Below are 13,147 nucleotides of genomic sequence, written 5' to 3'. Positions count from 1 at the left end.
ATAGATCAATTATTTGTAGGTCTAACAACTTGATGAACTAGTGAAAGTGAAAACAATGAATAAATAACCAAGTTTAAAGGCTACAATCACAAGTTATTCTAGCGACGTTGACGTATACGTGAATATGTCTATTACCTGGTCTGATATCTGTAGGTAGCACCACGACGCCGAACATGCTCGAACGCGCTATGTTTCCGGACCAGGATGGAACTGTCGGGTCGTCGCAGGGTTCTCCGCGGACACGGAAAGCGGCCCGTTCGCTACCGACGACTACGTTATCCTGCATTACGACCTGCTCGGCGAAGTTGGTTTCGATACCGCCTTGGTTTATAAGGTTCAACGGTTCTTGACGACCGTTGTAAGCACCGGGCCACAACGACAATGTCACCAGGTTCCGTTTGATCATGTTTTGACTACCGCGGACAACGATACCTAGTAAAACGAGAAAGATGAGATAGAATTGGATGAACCACGCGAGGTTAACGTAAAAGGTAGAAGCGATTCGACCAGCAACCATTTAGCTTAATCTAATTAGCAACCATTGAATTTGATTTTATTCTTATATAATGGCAAACATAACTTCTTTTGGAACATCGGCCTGAGCAACGGATGGGTTTTCTGGTGGAACCAGGGAACAGAACACCGACATATGGAGATGACACCACTGCATCCCCACTAGTGGCCTTTGACATGGCTCTGCGTTATCCGAGAAATTCCTTTTTCTTCTGGACCAACACCTTTCAATTCTTATATATCAATGCTGAATATTTACCGGGGAATATTGGCACTAGAAAACATGTGATTATACTTTGGGGGGTGTACTGGGGAACCTAGGGATGACCCTGCAGCCATCGTTCTTCAAACCAAAGAATCCGAACACCGCATCTGATATGCTTACCTGCACCGACTGTATGGTAAATGACGTTATCTTCGATGAGCAGTTTGTTTATACCGAACGCACCAATTGCCGGCGAAAATCCGTGGTGAAAAGCGCACCGACGCACGTACGACGGTCTGTTTTCGGTGACGTCACCGGTGTCGAGGAAGGCTAACGAATATCGCGGGTCGTAATGCTCGTACCAACCTTCTTGACCGGTGCGATAAAACTCTACATTGGATATCCTCGCGTAACCTGCAAAGCGAGTGAAGATGGGATTGATGGAACTTCATGTTATTTTCAATCTATTTTCGATGTATATATTCAGTTCTCCATAGATATAGGTATTTGGTTATCAAAATACGTTGCTGTTTACTGGAAGACAATATAAACCTACTGGAAAACTATATAACCAAGAACTACCATAAATCAATTATAGATAGTCAATCCAAAGGGGCCCGTTCCATAGTCACAGCTTACACGAGGCCGGCCTACAACCAACTCACTTCTATAGCCCATCCAACAACACCAGTTTAAAGATTTAACACCACTTTTGGACTCAAGTCATGACTCTGCAACTTGGTCAGCTGTTTTCCGATGTTGGAATATCAAATTTCCAAGGGGCCTATAACTATAACTCACCTGTGTAAAGCTTGTCTTTGAATCCGTATTTTCCGACGATGATCCTAGCGCCGAACGATTCAGCGATCAAACCAGGATAATCGGCGCCTTCGATTACGATGTTACGAGTCAGTAGACCGACTTCACACGACATTTTCAGCGTCCAGTTCGTGCCAGTGACATTTTCCTCCGACACTGTCAATATATGAAACATCGAAAAGCATTTAGTATTTCCGGCAGATTTAGAAATGTACGTTACGAGACGAGTAGTATTGTATAGGTTAACTATTTATTCGACGCACGAGCTTTCGCTTCTAATGAATAGAAGCTTCATCAGGTGAATGAGATGAATTGGAAATGTATATACACCATCTAAATTTAGATTTCATCAGGAGGCTTTAAAGCAGTCTCTTACTATCCCAAAAGTCCCTAATTTCTTTTGCATATTTTCATTCAAATATCAGTGTTATTTTCTATCTAGTGTAACTGACACATAAAGCCCCAACGATATTAAATTTGCTAAAACTTATTGAAGATGATTCCCAAGTCTAAAGTTGTAAAAGACGTTTCACTCCATTCATAAATAAGGCATTTCCTACGTTTTATCACTGGACATCGCGTATTTCAAGTGATGCAAAAGATAATACCTGTATGAGTATAGAGAAGGGCTTGGTCGAGAGTGATCCTAATACGGTTAGGATCGACGCTCACAATCGTTCTCACTTCCGTATCTCTGGGAGTCTTCGATGTCGACGTAACGATGATTCTATCGCCGACAGTCCAATCGACCGGTTTATCGACGGTTATAGCGGTGCTCCCGGCTGCGACCGTACTAGAAAGTCGAGTCCACGTGACGTTTCGCGGTTTTCCGTGCATATCCAGACCTCCGAAAACCCCTACGAGTTTAAGCATATCAAACGGTTAGATGACGTCATCAATACGCGTACTATGGTGAAAGACGTAACAAATCAACGCCCGATTTTGGCCAAAATATATAAACAACACTGCATTATTGGAACGGTAAAAGCAAAACTCACAATATCGATGATATAAAAGTACATTCTGATATCAGCAAAAATTTTTTTTTTACTTCGATGATGAGGTTACTTACCAATGGCTTTCGCTCCCACGAAGTTTGAAAATTCAGGCGTCTTGTGGTTACCGCGTAGAATGATTCTAGCTCGGTTCATGAACGGATTCGTTTCCCAGCCGACCATCAAACGTCCGTTGTTAATGAAAATTATCGAACAGTTGAGAACTAGGTTCATCGGTGTGGAGTTGCCCGTCGGCACGCGAGGCTCCAGTTCCAGAACGCCCTGGATTTCGAGTGTCCCGAGCGCTGGTACATTCTCGACGTCGAGTACCACCCAGTAACCTATCGATGAAATAGTGAAAGATCGTCATGATTTTATAGCGTAGAAACCTCCCAGCGGCCACAGCGACTTTTGCCCCGTTGCATTTTCTCTCCAACCTGTCACAATGACTTAGTAAGCAATTCTTAGGGACTCTTCACAGGAACTCTTTGCACCGGTTGGAGATGAAACAAATTTCAAAACCATGGTATCGACAATTTGAAAAACACCTCTGATACCAATTTGAGAATCACAATACACGTTAAATTGCATAGGAAGCTGTACCTGGTGGAATCAGAAAATCGTCCCCTTCTTTCGGCTTAGACGTATTCTTCCATAGCGGTGAATTCGGATCAGACCAGCGCGTGAAGTTATCCGGACGCTCTGTCGGTGGCGGTAACGAACCGGGATCTTTCGGCAGCACGCAACCGTTGAAGAAACATTTTGCAACGGTTAAGTGTACTTGTCTTATACAATACGTAGGGTTTGACCTGGCGTTACCGACAACTATCCCCGGTGTAAAACCTTTTCCGGAAACTGAAAACGAACAGTTCAAAACAAGGATTAAAACTGCGATTATAAGATCTAGTAAAAAAATGTCCCCAATGTTATCAATTCACAGAACAGAATTTTCGAACTGATTTCAACAATTTCCCCACATGAAAAGTAATGTTTGAGGTTTATTCAGAGTTAGTAACATCTAGAAACATCTACAAATTTTCAATATGTGTCCCGGGACGCTTGCCGAGTAACAACGCCAGATTTACTCATAAGAAACGATCGGATTCGTTGAAAGGTTGTATCAAAAATGCATACAAACCTAAGTAGGTGAATTCGCGATCCAGTCGATTTAGATGGAAATCGCCGTCCACGTTGCCGGCGTAGGTTAACGCGGTGCTGGAGGCGTTTCGCGAATCTCCCGGCTTTATCGACATACGATCGGGATTCTGTGTAAAGTTATGATTGATGATAACCCAGTCTTCGCTCTACAAGTAAAACGCGTGCATATTTGAATTATCATCTGTCGGCGAAATTGTTCTCGTGACACGTTTTATGCAGGGAAATGAGTTGTTAATATTATGAACTGCTGGAAGATTTTGAGTTGGAGTCGCTCTGTAAGGAGCTTTGGACTTGCATAAGTAAGCACTTCGATTTCTCTGGACTTTTTTATTTCAAAACTACGCTTTATTGAAAACAAGAAAACTAACTTGCCGAAATTATATTACGGTTTTTCTAAATATAGCATGGAAATAATTTCAATATCATCATGATGTGATTCTTTAAATGCAAAATTACTTCATTCAAACAAATGGATATCATTAGTCATGTATATGCTGAAATAATCGAGAATGATAATTTGGGGACATGGATACATTGATTGGATTAAATATATTATATTATCTAGGTTATTTTTAGCGTGTACGTGATCGACAGAAACAGCGAATGTCGTCTCTTTTAACGCAAATCTATAAATTACCTTCAAGCCAAAGAACGCTCCGTCGTACGTTATGTTAGTAATGTGATCTACATCGTTGAAATTAAACGTATACTGCTGTTTGGCGACGAGTTCCACCATCCAGCCGAATTTATGCGTCATACGTTTCTCGGCGAATCGCGAAACCAGCGTGCCGTGCGAGTTGGTGAAAATAACGTCTTTCGCGAGCAGGTGCTCGGGACTCGGTTTATTGAACGCGAAGCGAACGACGTGCACGTCCTCTTCGCAGATAACCATCGGGAAATTACCGGCGCTAAATTCTGGCGAGGCGTAGCATCGATCCGACGGTAGAATGCCTGTTTTGGCGACGGCGAGCATTCGCGGCCCGCGGCCGGTCAACGTGCCGTCCAAATCGTAGAATCGGGCTTCGCTCGCCCATCGTATCGAAGCTTTGTTCGGCGAGTTCGCGAACGTCGTGCCGGTGAAATGATTCGCGAAACCACCGCAGTAAGTGCTACACGTACCGTCGATCAGAGCGACTTTAATGGCGGCGGATCCCGGTGAAGCGAAATCCACGAATGTCGTTCCTTTCACCAATAACCCGGGACCTAACGGTACGATAAGCCCTGCCGGTGTACCTGTTCCGGGCACCTCATCGCCCACCAATATCGCATCTTTCACCATGGCACCATTTTCGCTAAACAATTCGGCATTCTTAAGGAATTTAGCCTCTATACCGGCTTTCTCGTTATGCAGGCATTTGAAGTTAGTGAATTGCATAGCTCCACAGTCGACCCACTCGGCGCACTTTTCACTGTGCCATGTCGTCAAACTGTCGAACACCGCCGGCGTCGGGATCTTCGACGAGCACGACCCGCCTAACATCGGTGTATAAATCTTGAAGATCCATAAACCAAACCAGCCGAAGCTGTGAGCGGTGTTGTTGCTGAACTCCAGAACCGGAATATTCCTCGGGCAAACGGTTTTCGTGAACGACGGACCTTCCGGGTGTTCCTTCATCCGGTACCAGAAACCGAAATGCGAACCGCCGGCAGCTCTGTTGTGCCGTACCGTGTTGTTCGGATTGGTTATCCACACAGACGCCGGAGTAATATCATCGTTTAATAAACTCGTACTCGATTTTACGAACAACACCAGGTTGTACTGGAAAACGTTACCGGTTTCGATGCCGTCCTCGAGGAACAGCGCTCCACCCATCACATCGTACACGACGTTTCGCTCGACGAGTACGTGATGCGAGCCGTGTATGTTCACCGCCCGGTTGAACGTGCGATGTATTGCGCAGCCTCGTACGTACGAACCGTTCATGTTACCGTTCAAATGGAAATGTACCGGGTATCTTCCCAGTCGGAATGCCTGACCGGCGTACGTGATTTCGACGTATTCCAGGTGACCGTGGACCAGATCCTTGTCCTTTTCAGGTGCGTGGAATATAATCTGAGCTCCGAACTGATCGCTTCCTGTTTCCTCGCCGAAACGCCCTTGGAAACATGTCTGCGTGGCGAATTCACCTGAAATGAAATGTTGTTAATAATGTTATTATGTTATTATATGGAGATTCGTCTATATAGGTTTAAAGTCAATCCGACTTATATCCAACTTAAGCTTTATCACAGGATAAAACTTTATCTTATGCGTAAAAAAAAATTTCACGTAAACTTTCCCATGGGATTGCCCATTCTTGATAATGTCAGGTTGGTGCACTCAAGCCTCCTGTCGTAGGTGAAAGGTTAACCGATAACTTAAGCCATATCTAGAGATCTAACGTCGAGAATACGTCGAATAAAGTTCATCTGTCCGGTATATATTAATTTCGAGGATAGATTACCTGTATTGAAACCATCTTTGCACGCAGGAATCTTGACGTGCCACTGCGGATCAGAGCTACCTCGGACCTTCACATTTCTCGTCAACAAACCGACCTCCGCCCGTTTATCTATCGTATGACCGCCATATGTACCGCTCACTGCCAAATGTTTATATACGAAAGGTGCATCGACGGTTATAGTCTTGCCGGTGATAGCTGTGATCCTTCGGACCTCTGTTTCCTTCTGGGAATGGCGTAAGCCGGTAGTGGCGACGACGATCTCATCTCCGACCTTCCACGTTATAGGATCCATCACCGTCAGGCTCGAACTGCCAGGTTCGACGGTTTGATCGAGTAGCGTCCATGTGTATGGCACATGTTTTCCTGTTAACAAAAAAACCACAACGATGCAAACAAGTGCGTAGTCAAGGGCATTTTGGGTCATTGCAAACACATATCAAACGCATTGTCAATTAAGGTGTCGCTTTTGAGAATTTTTACAGTGAGGCGTATTTTACAGCATTCTCAAATAGAAAGCTTTGCCTTTTTAGACCATTATGCTAGAGAAATTTATAAAATGCCATGTGGAGTTCATTAAAAAAAAAGTCAACTCAATACATTTAAGTCTTGTACAATGCATATACATGACCCATGGATCCGTTACTGCCAGTGTGAAAAACGTTAAATTCAGTATCAAAACCGTGTTTAATGGCAGATTCATAGTTCACTTAGATCAACGGTCACATAATCCGACCTTTTGACTCACCGTGAAGTTCCAGCGAACCTTCTCTTATTCCGATACCTTTAGCACCGTATATCGGTAGTTCAAGAGCCCGCATGTTCCCGTGTAGTGTGATGATTCCTGTGTGTTGGAAAGGTTCCGATTCAGTACCGACCTGCAATTAAAGATACGTGAACATTTTACCCTCACTCGATATCGAGAAATTGAATATCTAAAATAATACGATTCCGCTTTTCGAACCTGCAGTAAACCACCGTCCAGTATCAATATCTTCTCCGCATTCAGCTCGATATCTTTATCGTCGAATATCAATTTTCCTCCTGCGCAAAAGAAAATGACAACTCGTTATTTCACACATTCTAATGATCCTTGTGCATATCGATTTCTTAACTGATCATAAATTCATAAATATAATATAAATTTATGGTGGCTGATTTCTTAATACGACTGACTCCGGGACAAAACTTCAAAAGAAATCCGTACTGCTAAACACCAACACTAACAGATTTTACATTAAAAAACAACTGTTGCTTTTCTCACGCTGGAAAACAAAATTTTTCCATTTCGTTCTCCAGAAAACCGAACCGATTTCTAGCATGAGAAAAAAACATAAAGTCTTGATTCTCGCAGCGAAAGGTTTTCTTTTGCAAGAAAAAAACCCAGTAAATTCACTTCAAATGTCTAGCGCTGGTTTTTGGCCGTACAGGAATTTGTTTAATACATCATCCCGCATCATCCCCCTCCCCTTATAGACAAGTTCAGAATTCGATTCTTCTTACTATCGTTTTTTGGTTTATTTTACCTTTGATGAGAATCATTTTAATGATCGGTGTACTGGCGATATCGAGCAGTAGAACGTGCCCCTTTCCGATCACTATCATATCACCATCTTCAGGTAGTCTTATACCACCCCACGTGTACACCGATGACCATAGATCTATGTAGTGATATTCGACTGGTGTCTGTAAGAAAAGTGACGTAGAGAGGTATTTTACAATCACTATTGAGTATGGTCGATACAGGAAAAAATGAAGAATTTTTTTCCATTTCAGACTTTTTTAAAATCAAGGAGACAGAGGAAATAGAAACATAATTTGTCTTTTATTTGAGTATTTTCCAGATAAAATCTTAGAGGGACTATGGAAAGAGAATGTTTAAAAACTGGAAATTCCATTGATGTGCATTCGAATGATGGGGAAACGAAGAAAACGAAAATCAAGTCAGAAATATGAAGAAGATGTTTTTCTTCAATGAAAATACAGTGGAGGACTGGAAGATGATTAATTATATTTTCTGAATGATTCCGGGCCACAGATCCGTACTACAAAAAACTAAAAACCTTTATTCGTGTTGAAAGTATCGGTAACAGTAATGAATTATTCTTATACACAAACTGCTATAACTATTAAAACTGCGCACTAGTACTTACCTGAGGGTGTTTTGCTAGTCCTTTGCCGTTCAGTTTCACATCCACGGTAGCTTTCACTGATGGACTATGCGAGTCCGTCTGGCACGTGATCGCGGTATTCGTCACGGCCGAGACGACGCAACTGCTACCGGCGATTTTCACCGATACGTCGGCCGAGTTCGTTCTACGATAAAATAGCGCAGATTTTGAGTTTAATAATAACTAATTTGTACTTCGAGATCCGTGTTTTCAATATCAGCTATTATATGACGAAGTAATCTATATAAAACTACGTACCCAAAACCTTGTCCGGTGATTGTCAACGTAGTCCCGCCACCAGTTCCTCCTCTCAGCGGCGAGACTGCTGCTAACGTCGGAGTTTTTGAGTCGCTGTATGTGAATTTGTTGGTAGTATTCACTCTCAACGCGCCTGATTTTACGCTGACATCGCAGTTAACATCACCGCTGCCTAAACGCACACAGAACAATGAATAAACAAATGAATGAATAAATTGGCTGACCACGTTCAATGTATTTCTATTCGAATATCTACGTTTGGAGACGTTAAATGGTAGAACCCCCTCGACACGTTATCATAAGCTATTGCTCTGGAACCCAATCGATGTAACTCTATCGATATACATTTACTTGTTGCATACACTCATCATTTTCCGAAGAAGTAGCCAGCGTTAGTCACGTGATGGGTGGGGATTTTTGAGAAACAGACAACAAGCCTCATTACAACAAAACACTGATAAAACAACAGCGGTATCAGCGGCAGCAGCAGCAGCAGTAGCAGCTGCAGCAACAGTGGTGGTAGCAGCAACAAGAGCTGAAACCGCTGCTTGAGGCGCAGATTTCTCTTTCTGAGAGTGTGAAATGGAATAGCATCATCTCCTAGATTCTTTAACTACAACAGTTACTCGATATACTCCATCACCAAGAGAAAACAACGAAGCAAAACAATGGGGCTTAGGGGTATTTAAGATGGATCACTATGAGCCCTGCTGACACCCAGGACAATAAATGTACAATGACTCGCAGATAAGAACAAAGTCGAAATCAATAGTTATTTGTCTGAATTTCTACAGCGGATTTCTAAGCAGAAATATTCACGAATTTCTCGTCCCAGTAAAAGATATATGTAGAAATTTACCACATAGTTACACATTTGAAACTGATTGAAAATATCGTATAGAATATCTCTCTGTTCTGGTGGGATTGGTACAAATGTAGTAATAGTCGTTGGAAGAGTCGCTATCGCAAATGCGAGTGAAACTGTTACGAGCATTATTGTTGTACGTTTTGATTTTGTAGTTTTCTGATCGGACGAAACCATTTTTGAACCTCCGAATAACTGAAATATTATCACAGAATTCGATATAATGATTAAAGTTAACGGTAGAAGGTACGCGTGTGTGACGCCTACGATGAAAGTTGTTAATTGGTCGGACAATTCATAGTAACATCCGAAAAACTGGTCGGAAAAATTCATCGACAAAGCAGGTGTTAGATACAGAACCAGAACATTCACTGCGGTAATTATCAGTACAACAAATCGAGCGAATCTCGGTGTACATATCAAACGAGATGTGAACGGGAAGAGCACAACTCCCGCGCGTTCTAGAGATATTGCTACTATCAACCAAGCACTGTTGCAGGCTGCACAAGCCATGACAAATTCGTAGACTTGACAAGTGATCAATGAATTCATCAAGAATATAGGATGAGTTTTTAGATGCAAGAGAACAAATTGTAAAACGGGCATGAAAGCTAAATTGATACAAACAAAACAGTCGCAGACTGACAGAACGATAAGATAGTTAGCGTAGGATAAACTGCGAAATCTGCGACTTATCATTATCAGGAAAGTAGCTGAATTTCCGAAAGCTCCTAACAAGAATACGACGGGTAGAAAGACCAGTGACACAGTAAGGTAGCTTCCAGATCTGGTTGCCACGGACATGATAACGACATAACTGTTATAAGTTCGACCAATGTGAATCTGAGTAGAATTCATTGTTCTTGAGGATTGAGAGTGTACTGGCAGTATAAGAATCTACTAGAACTGACTCGCGTTTAACTCGCGTATTGGAAAATTAATATAACTACGGAGATATCACCAAACTCTTTAAAACTACAAATTCATTTGTAAGATCTACTGTCAACCGCGAATAGAAAATGAATTCTCATAAATCTGATACAATTTCCCCGGATTTTGTGAAAGTCCATTATCGCGCAAAATATAAATGTAACTAAATACGTATGATATAAATATGTGTTGTAAATGTTGGAATATCTTATATTAAACCCCCGGACGCGGTATCATTCCATGGAATGATGCATTGCTACTGATTGGCAAGACCTATTCACACGATTTTCATCGTGTCATCGTATCATCGCAGGCGATGACCACAAGGATTTGTCACAATTGATAGTGAATGAATAAAACCAATATCAATGACCAACCCCAGTATCCCTGTATAATAAAAAACGAAGGATGGCAACTAATCATCAACAATCTGAAAATGACCTCTCCACTTCAATCGACCGTAATTCCAAAAATCCTCAACCGATTCACATGAAATTAGCTTTAATACAAACTACAAGACTTTCTTCTTCAAACGAGCCTATAACGATCACTTTACAACAAATATCTCACAACGAAATCGGCGTCTATTTACGGGAGATAGCTCAAAATGGAGGTGTACAGATTCTATGGTGGACAGCAAAAATGGCAACTCGTACAATTTTTACAACAGACGATTTAGGGTAAATTTCACCGTGTTTTTAGATTTACTGTAGAAACCAACTGACCTTGATTAGTAGGACTGAGACAGGTGACCAGAGTTGTTGTGAGGGTCACTATCGTACACGGATTTTCACAGATCGTAACTTGCGTTTCACCTCCTGAGAATCCTGCTCCGTTTAACGTAATCGTCTGTCCGCCGCCAAAACTTCCTGAAATATAAGAGACAGCGTGTAACAATTCAATAACTGATACCGAATAGATAGTCGGTAAATTTCGTTAGAAAAAGCATTTCTAACTTTCGGTTCAACTAACCTGTCATAGGAGAATATGATGTGACGTCTAGGTTGTACTCGAACTGCGCCGAAGATGTGGCCAGGCCATTGTTAGTGATTACTCGGACACCGAACGAGCCGGGTGAATGCGCTCCAACCGTACACTGAATCTGCGTCAAACTCGCTGACGTCACGTTGCACGGAACCGTACCGATGTTGACGGACACATCAGCGGCCGTGTTGCTGAAACCTGTTCCCGTTATCGTCACGGTTTGTCCGGCGCTACCTCTCGCCGGACTTACCGCAGTAACTGATGGCGTCAACGCGTCGGAATAAGTATAAGTCGGGATCGGGTAAGCGATTGAGTTCGATACGACCACGACATCGACGGCACCGGCGACGTGTTCCGGTACGGTGCAATCGATGGCGGTCGTGCTGGCGCGCACGATCGGGCAATCCAATGCGTCGATCGTTACCGTCACGTCTGATGAGTTGAATCCAAATCCGCGCACCTGTAACACGTTACCTCCGTTAACACCGCCTTCTACGGGTAAGATACTCGGGGCATCGCTCCGGATGTCGATAAAATGGCTACCGGCCGCCAGACCTAGGTCGGTCATCACTTGCAACGCGTGGCGCCCAACGACGACGTCGGCAGTTTTGCATCGAATTTCGGTATCGGTGACGTCGTTTGGCGCGCAAGGGATACCCGCGAATGACGGCCACACGACGGTAGCATTATCATAACCAAAATTTTCACCCGTTATGATGAGAGTTGCTTCGTTCTGAACGACGGTCGTGTTGACGCTGGTGATTTTCGGCGTCAGGAGATCGCCGTAACTAAACTGGCAACCGCCGGTGACGAGGCACGTAGCGACGTGTTGATTAGTAGCCGTAACGACCGTCAACTGGACATCACCGGTATTCTCGACCGCACTCGGACGCGTGACGCACACGACCGAATCGTGGCTTACTCGTTTCAAACTGGCGCACGCGAATCCGTGCACGGTGACTTGCGTAGTCGACGCGTCGTCTGTCAGATGCAAGCCGCGAATGACGATCTCGGTACCGCCGGCTAACGAGCCTCCGCTCGGCTCGACGGCTGTAATCGTCGGCATCGGCGAGTACGTCAACGACTCGTTCAGAGCGTTTTCGGCGATACCGCGATTATTGATCGTAACCGACAACACGTCCTCCATTTTCATCGGCCGACCGACCGGTACCGAGTTGACAGGTGTCAACGTGCACAGGATGTAGTCCTCGGCTATTCCGATAACGTCGCACGGTTCGCCTCTGATCGTTACGTTAGCTTGACACGGGTCGGTACCGAAACCGTCGCCTTCCAGGTAGTATTCGTACCGATTCGACCCATTTTTGATTTCGTGTGTTATGTTCACTACGCGCGGCGTCAAGCATTCCGAGAATCCGAAAGCGAACGTGTTATTTTCGTCGTTGTATATTGCCGGTTCGTTGCAGTTCGGTATCGGATAGGAGACTTCGACGCAAGAATCATTTTGTTGCTGTATGATTGAAACATCTATGAAATATGATAAACAATAATGACTTAGTCCATATTCACATCTACACAACTTCATCGATTACTTCGAAATCGCTAACAAATGCAGGCTTTATTTTCGATGACTGGTAAACTCATACTACTCTCAATATTCAGAGTTAATGAGCAAAACCCTCAATAGCATAACAATAATATGATGAACATTATTATGTTATTTTGGTTTTTGTGATGATGGAGCCAAAACTTCGAAACTGTCAGAAAGAATTGTTAAATCATCAGACTGTGGAGTAGAGAGAATCCCACAATGATAATAAAAAGTCCGAAAAATGAAACTTCGAGATAGT

At 43.2% G+C, this 13,147-nt stretch overlaps 1 protein-coding gene across 1 annotated transcript in view; it reads right to left on the bottom strand.

Moving 5' to 3' along the window:
• The window catches only part of LOC141913354 (fibrocystin-L-like), a 35,518-nt gene that overhangs the window by 6,813 nt on the left and 15,558 nt on the right, over positions 1-13,147 (bottom strand). The window contains exons 32-47 of the mRNA XM_074804859.1: positions 11,328-12,824; positions 11,081-11,224; positions 8,561-8,732; positions 8,285-8,447; positions 7,658-7,817; positions 7,096-7,175; positions 6,880-7,009; positions 6,135-6,497; positions 4,328-5,817; positions 3,671-3,836; positions 3,136-3,387; positions 2,610-2,873; positions 2,146-2,394; positions 1,520-1,693; positions 899-1,132; positions 136-432 (exon numbers count right to left, since the gene is read on the bottom strand). Of these exons, the coding sequence (XP_074660960.1) occupies positions 136-432; positions 899-1,132; positions 1,520-1,693; positions 2,146-2,394; positions 2,610-2,873; positions 3,136-3,387; positions 3,671-3,836; positions 4,328-5,817; positions 6,135-6,497; positions 6,880-7,009; positions 7,096-7,175; positions 7,658-7,817; positions 8,285-8,447; positions 8,561-8,732; positions 11,081-11,224; positions 11,328-12,824 (5,835 nt within the window). The remainder of the gene's footprint in view (positions 1-135; positions 433-898; positions 1,133-1,519; positions 1,694-2,145; positions 2,395-2,609; positions 2,874-3,135; positions 3,388-3,670; positions 3,837-4,327; positions 5,818-6,134; positions 6,498-6,879; positions 7,010-7,095; positions 7,176-7,657; positions 7,818-8,284; positions 8,448-8,560; positions 8,733-11,080; positions 11,225-11,327; positions 12,825-13,147) is intronic.

This window comes from Tubulanus polymorphus, chromosome 11, assembly GCF_964204645.1.
Source record: "Tubulanus polymorphus chromosome 11, tnTubPoly1.2, whole genome shotgun sequence".
NCBI classification, from domain to species: domain Eukaryota; kingdom Metazoa; phylum Nemertea; class Palaeonemertea; order Tubulaniformes; family Tubulanidae; genus Tubulanus; species Tubulanus polymorphus.
The sequence above is the reverse complement of the archived record's forward strand: the minus strand, read 5'-3'. Positions and strand labels throughout refer to the sequence as shown.